General features: G+C 36.2%; 2 protein-coding genes across 2 annotated transcripts; one reads left to right on the forward strand and one right to left on the reverse strand.

Annotated features, from left to right (window-relative positions):
* Positions 1–3,346: 3,346 nt before the first annotated feature.
* LOC110788018 (serine/threonine receptor-like kinase NFP) lies at positions 3,347–7,360 on the forward strand. Its single transcript, XM_021992659.2, has 2 exons — positions 3,347–4,732; positions 6,291–7,360. The coding sequence occupies exons 1-2, from the start codon at positions 3,524–3,526 to the stop codon at positions 7,023–7,025; spliced, it is 1,944 nt and encodes a 647-aa protein (XP_021848351.2). The 5' UTR covers positions 3,347–3,523; the 3' UTR covers positions 7,026–7,360.
* Positions 7,361–11,521: 4,161 nt separating this feature from the next.
* LOC110787602 (uncharacterized) lies at positions 11,522–12,671 on the reverse strand. Its single transcript, XM_056832777.1, has 4 exons — positions 12,590–12,671; positions 12,266–12,496; positions 11,947–12,171; positions 11,522–11,835 (listed from the first exon to the last, which is right to left on the reverse strand). Exons 1-4 carry the CDS (start codon positions 12,669–12,671, stop codon positions 11,522–11,524), a joined length of 852 nt encoding a protein of 283 aa, XP_056688755.1.
* Positions 12,672–12,774: the final 103 nt, after the last annotated feature.

Below are 12,774 nucleotides of genomic sequence, written 5' to 3' on the forward strand. Positions count from 1 at the left end.
GTGAAACCAAACCACGGGGTGCCAAGGTGAAAATTTGTCAAACCTTAAAATATATTATGTTTTTTTTAGGTCAAAATATGTTGTTGTAAGATGACTTGTAGAGTTGTAGAGTGGTAGAGTTGTAGTGTAGAATAACTAGAAAGTTGAAAGTTATAGTTTAGAATAATTAGAAAGTTGTATACGAGCAACTCTAACCGCAAACTAATTTGACAATGAGTTTGCCATGTCATATAAGATTTCAGTTTATTTTATTTTTTAGCTAATTTGTACTTCAATAGCTAGACTAGTTTGCTACTCCGTATTTAAATTTGTCGGCCATTGCCAATTGACTATTTGTCAATTAATTTGGCAATAAGTATTTATATTTGTCAAGCAGATTAACGTAGAACAAGATTAATGGGGTCTTGTTTTAAGACTTTCTTCATATGCCATGTTAGCATTTCGCTATTATTAAATAATTAAATCATTATTAAAATTCAATTAAATTTAGCACTTCACTCTTCAAAACTTTTATATTTATGCGCCATATATTATTTTATTCAACTCACACACTAGTCTTAAGTCGAGTCTTAGTTTTTCAAGACTCAAATTAAGACTTTGTCAAGACTCATCTACTCCAATGCTAAAAATTCATTTGTCTAATATTAAAATGGAAAATTTGTAATTATTAATCCAACATTTACCCGGTTTTCTTTAATTAAGCCTAACTATGCGATATTTCTAAATAATCCAACCTTTATGACCCAACTACTATTATTTGCCTGGATGACCGGTTACCTGCTACAAAGTCAAGGAAAATTTGTAATTATTAGTCCAACCTTTGCCCGATTTTCTTTAATTAAGCCTACCTATGCAATATTTCTAAATAATCCAACCTTTATGACCCAACTACTATTATTAAGCCTGGATGACCGGTTACCTGCTACAAAGTCAACGTTAAAAACAATGACAACCTAAAGTTGGTTTCCCTTCTAAAATATTGGACACGTCATCATCACTTGCCACCTAAACAAGGATTTCATTTTTTTTTTCAAAAAAACCCTTAACCCTTCTCTTCTCTGTACCGTGTTTCAATTCCTCTCACCTCCATTACTGCTGATTCAACCACAATTGTACTGGTTCATGACATCATCAGCGATTTTCTTGTGGAAATAGGTGACTTCATCCACGCGCATTCAAATTTCGTCTCCAAAATCGTACAATTGAAGGTGAACTTACGAACCTTAGCGTTTTTGTTCCTTTTTTGGTAAATTTTGAATTTTGGGCTTCCTTGATGGTCAGTTCGTAAAAACCCGAGCTGTTGCAATAATATAGTTTTTTTTTTGGGATGTTGGTTATTGTGGTCTTGTTGAAAATTTAGAAAGAAAAAAAAACCTTAAATTTGAAGAAGATTCAGATCCAACAGGCAATTGCTTTACCCCAGCCATATCAATTGCTGATTATTTTTGATGAACTTCGAATGGAGAGGTATGAGAGATCGACAATGGTGGAGAAGAGGTAGAGGAGAAATAATAGAGCGGAGTGCAGAGATGAAGCAGAAAATCTCAGAGGAGAGAGGAACGAAAATTAAAATAACAATTAAAGAAAATAAGGGGGGGGGGGGAAATAAAAATAAAAATTATAATTGTTATATGCCACGTAAGGGTTAATACCGCCTATAGCAGGTTAATAACTTGTTAGGCTTAATAATAGTAGTTGGGTCATAAAGGTTGGATTATTTAGAAATATCGCATAGGTAGGCTTAATTAAAGAAAATCGGGCAAATGATGGAATAATTACAAATTTTCCTATTAAAATAGGATAATCATATGCCGTGTCAGCACAACTTAAGTCTTAATACTTAGGACAGATCATTCTCTTATCTGAGCTAATTTGATTGGCTTATCTACTTTATCATTTTTATTATGATAGTCTAGCTATTAGGTCAAAACTTTTGAAGATGATAAATAAATCCTAGTCACAAACATTGGAGATGCTCAACAATGTATTCTGTATATTGGGGACTTGAGTGAAAGACCAAAAAAGACCGATCCCCGTCATCTTCAAGACGAGGAAGAATTGTAAAAGTAGAAGGGTTGAAGTGAATATACAAGTAGTTCCGATGCCCCCAATTGAAGGCCGCTGTTGATGATTCAACACCACACGACAAGCCCCGTGAGTTGGGCACAGGTCACAACTGATGTAATACATTATACATACACTCACCAATACTAAAGTACTCCGTATTCTTCTGCTCATACTCATTTACAATTGCTCATTTACCTCTTCCATTCTACTCTATCAAGAATATTCATGTTACAATTATCGGTCAATTTGTACCACCGCATGTTTAGAATCAAGTTGGTCAACTGAGGTCTTGATCTATCCGTACGATGGAGCTATTGACATCTTAGCCTAATGGTTAAATCTTAAAACTAAGAGTTCGTGTAATGTCAAATATATGAATTCTCTCACCTTCATTGGTAAATTGTATACACTATACACACCAAAACAAAAAACTCTCTCCGTCTTTTATCATCTTTATTTATTTTTGGTTTCTTTACCTTATTTTTTTTCCACATATCATGATCCCTATTACTCCGTATTATAATATCGTTTTACGTATTTTATTTCCCAACTCCACATACAAAATATCAAACTTTCTACTCATATTAAGATAATATTTTCTAAAAAAAGACTTCAAACGATGAATTAATTTTTTAGGAAGAGACATTCAATCTAAATAAAAGTGCGGTTAAGTGTTATGAGAAATTCCGAGTTTATCTTAATGATTGGGAAACCTTTCCCATCAAATGACAAATTTGTAAATATTTTGCTGGAAAAGTATAGGTAGTATAATTTTATCTGTTGACTGTATACTAGTAGTTCTTGATTGTATATTAATTCGTGTTGATTGTATAATATTAGTCGTTGACTGTATAGTATATGAGTGATTATGTATTATTAAAATTCAATATTGTTCATTTATAAGTGATTGACTGTATATTTATAGTGGTTGATAGCATATTAATAGATATTTATTATATATTGCTAGTCGTTGACTGTATATATGGCTGTTAACGTATTAAAAAATAAAAGGCTGACTGTATATGGGTCCATATCAAATAACATGTGACTGTACTTAAACTCACTTTAATAGCATTTTCGTAATAAAACATTCATTTATTTACAAAAATGCCATTTAATTTGGACAATTTTCACAATCAACGAGATTAACTCGGAAAACCTATGGAGAAGTTCCGAGTTAATCTGTAGGATAAATTGTGTTCGTTAAATATTTGACCGGAGTCGAATTTGGATTTGATTGAAGCTCACAGTTGAAAATTCAAGTGCACAATTACGTCTCATTTGTGCAATTGACTAAAAATCTCCCAGTCAACACTCTCTCACCCAATTTCTTCAACAGAAAGGCCCCTACAATGAATGACTCCCATGACCACTACTAACTTGACAATTCTCCAATTCAAAAAGATATTATATCCTGCATTTCACCACCAAATACCCATCAAAATTTCCCAGAAAAATGTTCCCGAAAATCTCCACTTTCAAGTCTTTCCAGATTTCCCACTGTCTAATTCTGCTTCTTTTCCTCAACACAATCCACCACTCAAACTCTCAACCCCCCACCAATGGCTACACCTGCACAACCACCACCAACACCAGCAACAACATCTACCCTTGCCAAACCTATGTACTTTACAGACCTAAACCCCCAGAATATCTAGACTTAGCTTCAATTGCAGACCTCTTCAATGTCAGCAGACTTAGCATCTCAAAACCCAGCAACATTTCAAACCCATCTTTCTCTCTCCTCCCAGACCAACCCCTCTTCATCCCCATCACTTGTGGGTGCAACCCAGTTCGGAATCAAACTCTCAAATCCCTCTCCTTTGCCAGAATGACTTACACATTCAAACCAGATGACACTTTTTACTTCGTTTCCACTCATGTTTATGGTAATCTTACAACTTATGAATCTGTTGAGGTTGTAAACCCTGAACTTGATGTTTTGAATCTTCAAATTGGGAGTGATGCTTATTTCCCCATCTTTTGTAAGTGCCCTAACAAAACCCAGTTGGGGAATAATGTCACTTGCTTGGTTTCCTATGTATTTCAGCCTGATGATACTCTAGACTCTATTGCTGAATTGTTTAAGGTCACTAAACAGTCTATTGCTGATGTGAATGCTAATAATCTTGGTGCTTTTGACACGGTTTTCGTACCGGTTTCGAAGCTTGTTACGCTTCATCAACCCCCTGGTGTTAATCAGACTAATGCTGGTGGTAGTAATAGTACTAATAATCAGACTACTGCAATGAATGGTAATAGTGATGATCATAAAAAGGCGGTTGTCGGATTAGGGGTTGGATTAGGTGTTAGTGTTCTGTTGCTTGTTTTGGTTTCTGGGTTGTTGATTTACAGGGAAATTGAGTATAGGAAGAAGTTGAAGGAGAGAGAATTGGAGGTGATTAGTAGACCGGAGAATGGAGGGATGGGTGATCAGAGAAGAATTATAAAGCAATTAGAGCAGAATTTGTTGTTGGCTGATGTTTCTGATACTTTGGATAAGTATAAGATTTATGAGATTGATGAGTTGAGAAAAGCTACTGGTGGGTTTGGTCATAAGTTTTTGATTCAAGGTTCTGTTTATAAGGGTTGTATTGATGGCAAGGATTTTGCTATTAAGAAGATGAAGTGGAACGCTTATGAAGAATTAAAGATCTTGCAGAAGGTAAAACTTTCACTTTTTTACTGTCTCAATCTAAGTTTTCTGTCAATTCTTTGATGTGTTTTAGTTTTCGCCTTGGCAGTAGTGTATATTGCCTTCGGTAAATTTTCGCCTAGATATGATCTCTAATATGTTAAGTTGAATATATGGATGTTGGATGATATGTTACATACAAGTGCATGTAGTAATTTGCTAGGTAAGATTGGTACTTTTTGCAAGTATTAGATAGATTTTGTTTTTGATGATGTACTTCGTATTTGATAAGTTCTGTTGTGCTAGAGGTTTGAGCCATTTGACGAGTCTCTCTGAACTATTACCATAACCATCCAATGTACCACCGAAAATATGGAATCAGCCTGTTAGTCTCGAGATCAACTAAGAGGCACTGCTCGAAATAACATAGGCTTGAATTAGACTTTTGATTTCAAATACTTGTGAAGTAAATGCAAATGGTGGAAAATCATGTGCTCCTTTGAATGAAAAGAGGTAAAACCGTGATGAGTGGTGAGAGACTAAGACAAATGAGTATCTTTAGGACTTTTAGCTGAGGTAAGTGGAGATATTCATTAACAAAGTGGTTAGGTGTTAATTATAGACTCATTATTGACTAAAATCCATTTGAATTTGATAATTTATTATCGGAGGCTCACTTATAAAATTGCTATATAATGGTTGGTGAATAATTTCTAAGTAGAAAGAAGACAAGTTCTAGCAACTAGTGACCGTTGATTGTGGACAATGGGTGAGATTATTGCGTAAACAAACTAAAATAAAACACTGGTGATTTTCTAATGTTAAAGATGCTTAAATTTAAATCAAAATGTTTGGAAGTTTTCTGCCAAAATGTTGTTTTCTTTACTCTAACATTGCTGTGAAATACAACAGTTAGTTGGTTTCTGCAGAATTCAATTATTTGCTGAAACTCAGCTAGGTTGCTTAGTGATTTGTATTACATAGTCGTACAGAGTACGTACCTTCGTTCTTTGTCTTTTTGATATGTGTTTTATTCCGACTTATAATAGCTCTTGGCTCATGTAGGTCTCTTATACAATGGGAACTTTTGTAGACTACGAAAATAATGACCATAAATTTTGTAAATGTCATTCCAAATTATCACATTAAAGTTAACGTCACAAATGGGTGTGTTCTATTCACCTGATATTCACTTATTTTCCCTAAACTTATTTTATCTGAAGTTAACTGGACTTATCTAAATTTATTAAAACTTATTTTAGTTATAAATTGTACTTGGGTAACCCTTATTTTTCTTGAATTTATCTAGTTATCTTATCTAAATTTAACTGAGCTTATTTTTCCTGAAATAAGTGGAAATAAGGTGAACAAAATAGAGCCTTAATTAAGGCGATGTTACTGAAATTTGAGATTAGTAAGCTTGTTGTATACAAGTTCTTGCCTATCAGCTCAAATTGCTGATATTCCAATCATTTATCCAAAGATCATGCTTCCATGGCACATCTATACTGTAATGATTCCAGTCTTGAAATTTGAAGGGTGCCACTGTATTTTGTCCCGTTGAACAATTTTGTTCTGTATTTTGCAGGTGAATCATGGAAACTTGGTCAGGTTGGAAGGATTTTCCATAGACCCTGAAGATGCTAGTTGTTACCTGGTATACGAGTACATTGAAAATGGATCTCTAAATTCGTGGCTACACGAGAACAAGAGAAAGTTAAACTGGAAAGCCAGACTAAGAATTTCCATCGATGTTGCAAATGGTCTACAATACATACATGAGCATACAAGACCTCAAGTGGTTCACAAAGACATAAAGAGCAGCAACATTCTCCTTGACTCCAATATGAGAGCAAAGATTGCCAATTTTGGATTAGCAAGGTCCGGATGCAATGCTATTACAATGCATATTGTAGGAACCCAAGGGTACATTGCGCCTGAATATCTGACTGATGGTGTCGTCTCTCCAAAAATGGACGTCTTCTCATTTGGAGTAATTTTGCTGGAGTTGCTTTCGGGAAGGGAGGTCATTGACGAAGAGGGAAAAGTACTTTGGGTGAGTGCCCATGAAATATGGGAGTGCAGTGATGAGGGGGAAAAGGCAAGGAAATTGATGGAGTGGATAGACAAGTTTCTACAAAAGGAATCTTGCTCGGTTGATGCGTTGACAAACATTATGACTGTGGCTGTTGCTTGTGTTAATAAGGATCCTTCAAAACGGCCAAGCATGGTGGATGTTGTATACGCGTTGTGCAAGAGTGATGATCTCTTCTGTGATATATCTGGAAACGAGTTTTCTTCATCTCCTATTACAGCAAGATAGACCAACAATTACAGGTTGAAATACCTGTATAGTTGGTTACTTTGTGTATGAATGTATGATAGCCTGCTTTTTTAGATATTCTTTCTTTTCCTTTCCTCTTATTAATTTCTCGTCTTTCTTTCCCATCCGGTAACTTTGTGTTGTACGTGAAGATCACATTTTTTGTATTTGACAAGGGAAAAGAGAACTCATGGAGTCATAGAGGGTCCGTTACAATACTTGAAATAAGTTCGATCGCTTTGATATGTGAATAGTGTAATTTCTCTATGGCATTTTGTAACACTTCTGTTGTTTGAAAGGGATTCTTTAACAGAGCATAAATTATGCATTATGCACCCGACTACGAGTTTGTCTTATACTCGAAGTTTCCTACTTATACGCTCTGCACATGAGCACGTGAGTTTTTTTTTTAGTGTGTTTTACAGTACGAGTGTGAGATAGCGTATCTTATTCCCGGGCGATTTCTGAAAATTCCTGCTATAAAATGCATGTTAGAACCAATGAAAGCATCAACATTCACATGAATCCAATGAGGCAAAATAGGTGTTTGATCATTCAACTAATATTGCATAATTTTGCAGTGCTAATTAGTTTGTGAGAGAAATTTTATACGAACTACTTCGTACAGTTCGCTTTCCTATTACGCTATTCTTCTTCTTCTTCTTCTACCTTAGTTCTTTTGATCATTCAAACTATTCCGTATTGTGGGTTGGACTCTTTTTTTGGGCTGGAAATCTTGTGTGCCCGTTTTATATTAATTAAGTATTTTAAGTGTTTTCAAGGCTAATATGAAAGAATAAGAAAGTAGGATTTACGGAATTTGTTGTGCCGTGTTAACCAAACCACTGCCTTGAAAACGAGATTCGGTGCAACCGGGGTGCACAATTGTATTCACCGATTCGTTCCCTAAGGTTTACACAACTCTCAACACACAAAAGCCTTTTTAACTCAGATTTTTCACTTGCGCTCAAGACCGGTCAGGTTTTGATAACCCCGCAGGTTTTCGGCGCACTTTTTCATCTTTAAATTCCAACAACCCCCCACTGAAATGAGAAAAGGTATCAAATGAAACAGGAAAAAATTTTGGGCATAAGAGGAGATCAATACATAACACTCGGTGTTACATTTAAGTAAATTGAAACCAAATGCTTAGTGAAGTGGAAAAATGACTTACAAGTCCCAAGGGTGGACAAACCTTGAACCCTTAAACTTTTGACCAAAGAGTGGACTGACCTTGAAACTCTAAGATTTAAGTCAAGCACCCCAAAACACATACATCACCCCAAAGATCTAGTAAACTCTGCAAAGTGAACGTGTTTTAAGACATGCGTTAACCTTAGTTCTCATGGAAGCTCTAGGAAACCGCCCAAGTTTTCATAGAGGTGGCGAGTCTTCACAACCACGTAGGTGAATCCCTTATGCTTCTCAATAGCACAAAACTTCTCTTAGGATTCATTAAGAGTTTAAACAAACTCAACCTCCACATAAAATACAACGGTGGGTTTCTCAAATGCTTAGCTAGAGCACCTACTACATAAGTATAAATCCATTAAGAATTCGAACGAATTCAACCTACAACAAGCATTACAACACAAAACGCCATAGGGATGGAATATTAGTAATGCTAATCATATTCACTTCATAGGCTTGAGCCCCATCCCCCTCGAGGTGTCAAGAGCTTGGTTCCTTGCCAACCCCTTAGTCAAAGGATCCTCCAAATTTCTTTCGGACCTTACATAGTTCGATGCAATTACTCCATTATTTAGTAGTTACCTCACCGAACTATGTTTAAGGCGTATGTGTCTCTTCTTACCATTATAGTTACTATTATTAGCCACAACAATCACAACTTGAGAGTCACAATGCAAAGATACCGGGGAAGATCTTTTCCCCCATAATGGGAAATCAACAAGAAGACTCCTTAGCCAATCCGCTTCTTGACCTGCCAACTCAAAAGCAATGAATTAAAATTCCATGGTAGAGAAAGCTAGACATGGTTGTTTTGCGGACTTCCATGAGATAGCACCTCCACCCAACATAAACACATAACCACTTGTAGAAAGAACTTCATCATTATCGGACACCCAATTAGCATCACAATAACCTTCCAAAACATTAGAAAAGCAATTAATATGCAAACATACCTCCATGGTACCCCTAAGGTAACTAAGCAAACGATAAAGTGCATTCCAATGTTCACTACTAGGATTATGAGTATATCGACTAAATCTACTTACCGCATAGGCAATGTCGGGACGTGTGCAATTCATCAAAAACATCACACTTCTTATTACCTTGGCATATTTCTCTTGAGGCACGCTTGGACCCTTATTCTTTGTAAGCTTTACACATGCATCATAAGGAGTCTTACATGGCTCCAAATCATAGAAATCGAACTTATTCTAGATTTCTCCACATATTGAGATTGACTCATTGAGAACCCATCCTTGGATTTGGTTAACCGGAATCACATCGGCTTCACCTAAGTCCTTTATTTCAAACTTAGTAGACAGAAGATCTTTAGTGCAATAACCTCAAGGATAGTGCCCATAATAAGCATGTCATCAACATAGAGATAATTAATAAAACAAGAGGAATCAAACACTTTAGAATACACATAAGAGTTCGATGAACAAAGCCATCACTCCTAAGGTACAATCAAACTTTTCATACCATTGCTTAGGAGCTTGTTTCAAACCATACAAAGACTTTTTAAGCCTACACACCTTATGATCTTGACCCTTAACCACAATACCTTCCGGTTGTGTCATGTAAATTTCCTCATCAAGATCACCATTAAGAAATGCCGTTTTAACATCCATTTGATGGACCACTAAGTCATGAGTTGCCGCTAAACCAACCAAAGTCCTAATGGTGGAAATCTTAGTCACGGGTGAGTAGGTATCAAAAAAAGTCAATTCCTTCTTTTTGAGCGAAACCTCTAATAACAAGTCTATCCTTAAACTTATCAATAGAGCCATTAGATTTCTTCTTCTTAGTAAAGATCCATTTACAACTTATGGGTTTAGACCCGTTAGGAAAATCACATAAGTCTCAAGTATGATTAGACATGATTGTATCTAGCTAATTCACTTTTAATGGCCTCTTTCCAAAATCTAACATTTATGAATTTCATAGCTTCACTATAAGTCTTTGATTCTTCTTCTAAGAGAAACAAAGAAGCAACAATTTCACTCAAATAATCCACATCAAAGTCTTCAACAAGAAAAATGGTCAAGAAATCCGGTCCAAAGGTAGTCTCTACTCTAAGCCTCTTACTCTTCCTAGGTTGGACTTCGTCCACTATAGTGTGAGGAGGAGGAGGAACACTAGGACTAGGAAAAGAAACATCCAAAGGCACATCGACGCTTGACTCATGCCGATGAAAAGACAAAGAGGATTTCAACGAGAAAGTATGCTCAAAGAAAACTGCATCCCTAGATTCACAAATGGAATGATCAATCAAAATCATGAATCTATAAGCATAACCAATGAACACACAATCAAAATTTCTAGACCCAATGGTGGTTTTCTTAAAATTTGGAAAAACAACCTTGGCTAAGAACCCCCGCACTTTCAAAGTACTCATGTTAGGACTACAACCCTTCCAAAGCTCATAGGGTGTCTTATCGGGCACTGTATTGAGTACATAACAAGCGGATAAAACCGTCTCCCCCCACATGTTGTTGGATAATCCAGAACTTAGAAGCATGGCATTTATAGTCTCTTTTAAAGATTTATTTTCCTTTCGGCAATACCATGTTGTTGTGGGGTGTAAGGGGAACTTAACTCATGGATGATTCCATTGATTTCAAAAAATTCTTGTAAGGACCATTTTCCATATTCACCACCTCTATCGGTTCTAACTCTTTTAATTTTAAGGTCAAGTTGATTTTCAACCTCGGCTTTATACAATAAAAATTCACTTTCGGCCTCATCCTTAGTTTTCAAAAGATAAACTTTAGTAAACTTTGAAAAATCATCCATCAACAAAAGCTATGTAGTAATTTTCCCACCTCTATTAGTAGTGCAATTTTTAAAGTTCACTAAATCCAAGTGAATCAACTCTAAGAATCTAGTACTTCTCGTTACCACTTGCTTAAATGGTTTCTTAGTACTTCTCGTTACCACTTGCTTAAATGTTTTCTTAGTATGTTTGGCCTCAACACAAATAGGACATTTGGAGGCTTTGTACGTCTATTTTATCAAAAGAAATCAAGTTCATATCTTTTAACTTTTTTCATGTAAGAAAATTTAAATGTCATAATCGATTGTGCCAAACATCCATAGACTCAACAATATAAGCAAAAGAGGAAGTACTTTCATTATTTTTCAAAACATTCAACACAAACAATCCTTCACTAAGGTAACATTTCCTAACAAATCCGTTCTTAGAGATAATAATCTTGTCCGCTTAAAAGACAAGTTTTAGGCCGGCTTTTTTGAGAAGGGCACACGAAACAAGATTCCTCCTAAGGGATGGAACATACAAGACATTATTCAAAGATTAAAGTTTTTTCGGAAGTGAGTTTAAGGTGGACCTTCCCTTTGCCAAGAACTCCGGCGATGCTACTATTTCCCATGTAAACATTGTCTCCATCGGAAGCATCCTCAAAATCCGTCATGATAGCCTTGTTAGCACAAAAGTGTTTTGATGCTCCCGTATCCAAGATCCATTCCAGCTTCTTCTCCACCAAGTTGGCTTCAACAAACACCGCGACTATCACCTCATTCTTTTCAACAAGGTTGGCTTGGGAGACACCATTGGAGTTCCTCTTGTGGCGGTGGTCATATTGATAGGCTTTGTGTCCTATCGTTCCACACACATAGCAAGATCTTTTGGTCTTTTGAATCTTGTGGTTGTTAGTGAAGTTTCCTTTGGTTGAATCATTCTTCTTCTACCCTTTGAGCCTGTTTTTACCCATAGGAGCACCAGATTCAACCAAGTTAGCTTTCGAAAAATTCAAAGAAAGAGATTCAAACTTATCCTTGAGGCGGTTCGCCTCTTCGATCCTCATATGACCAATGAGTTCTTGAAGGTTCATGTCATTCATATTGTGTTTCAAAGAATTGCGGTAGTCATTCCATGATGGTGGAAATTTCTCCAAGAGTACATTGTCTTGAAGAGTTTCACACATCTTCATACCTTCACCCAAGATGTCGGTGATGATGTTCTGATAATCATGGACTTGATCCATGATGGAATTTGTCACCCGTCATCTTGAAATTGGTCCACTTACCAACAACATACTTCTTCTTACCAGCATCATCGGCTCTATACTTCTTTTGCAAGGTGTCCCAAATGGACTTGCTTGACTGATTGGTGATGAGGAGGTCAAACAAGATTCCATTCACATGATGGAGAATGTGATCCTTAACAAGTTTGTTGTCTTTCTCCTTCTTGGTCAATGCTTCGGCCGTCTTCTTGGCATCTTTTTCCAAAAGGGAGGAATCCGGTGCTACCGTCTTGCCTGCTTCTATTGATTAAATCACATCCTCATAGAGCACATAATCTATTTCAAGTTGCTAAAAAAAGATCAACAATTTTTTTGACCATCTCTTACAGTTCTTGCCATCAAGAGGCTCCAAATTAGAGAGGTCGTAAAGGGTCTTGTTCATCATAGAGTTATCCATAGCAATAGACATAATATCTCGTTTTCAAAATGTTGTGTTTTCAAGGCTAATATGAATAACAAGAAAGTAGGACTTACGGAACTTATTGTGCCGTGGTAACCAAACCACTGCCTTA

This window comes from Spinacia oleracea, chromosome 6, assembly GCF_020520425.1.
Source record: "Spinacia oleracea cultivar Varoflay chromosome 6, BTI_SOV_V1, whole genome shotgun sequence".
Classification (NCBI taxonomy): Eukaryota; Viridiplantae; Streptophyta; class Magnoliopsida; order Caryophyllales; family Amaranthaceae; genus Spinacia; species Spinacia oleracea.

What these genes read in the sequence shown, in the direction of transcription:
- LOC110788018 (XM_021992659.2), top strand. Translation starts at nt 3,524, where the DNA reads ATGTTCCCGAAAATCTCCACTTTCAAGTCTTTCCAGATTTCCCACTGT. An exon ending in AATTAAAGATCTTGCAGAAG is followed by an intron (nt 4,733 to 6,290) that starts GTAAAACTTTCA and finishes TGTATTTTGCAG; the next exon opens with GTGAATCATGGAAACTTGGT.
- LOC110787602 (XM_056832777.1), bottom strand. Translation starts at nt 12,671, where the DNA reads ATGTCTATTGCTATGGATAACTCTATGATGAACAAGACCCTTTACGAC. An exon ending in GCCTCTTGATGGCAAGAACT is followed by an intron (nt 12,497 to 12,589) that starts GTAAGAGATGGT and finishes CAATAGAAGCAG; the next exon opens with GCAAGACGGTAGCACCGGAT. An exon ending in TAAGAAGAAGTATGTTGTTG is followed by an intron (nt 12,172 to 12,265) that starts GTAAGTGGACCA and finishes TCTTGGGTGAAG; the next exon opens with GTATGAAGATGTGTGAAACT.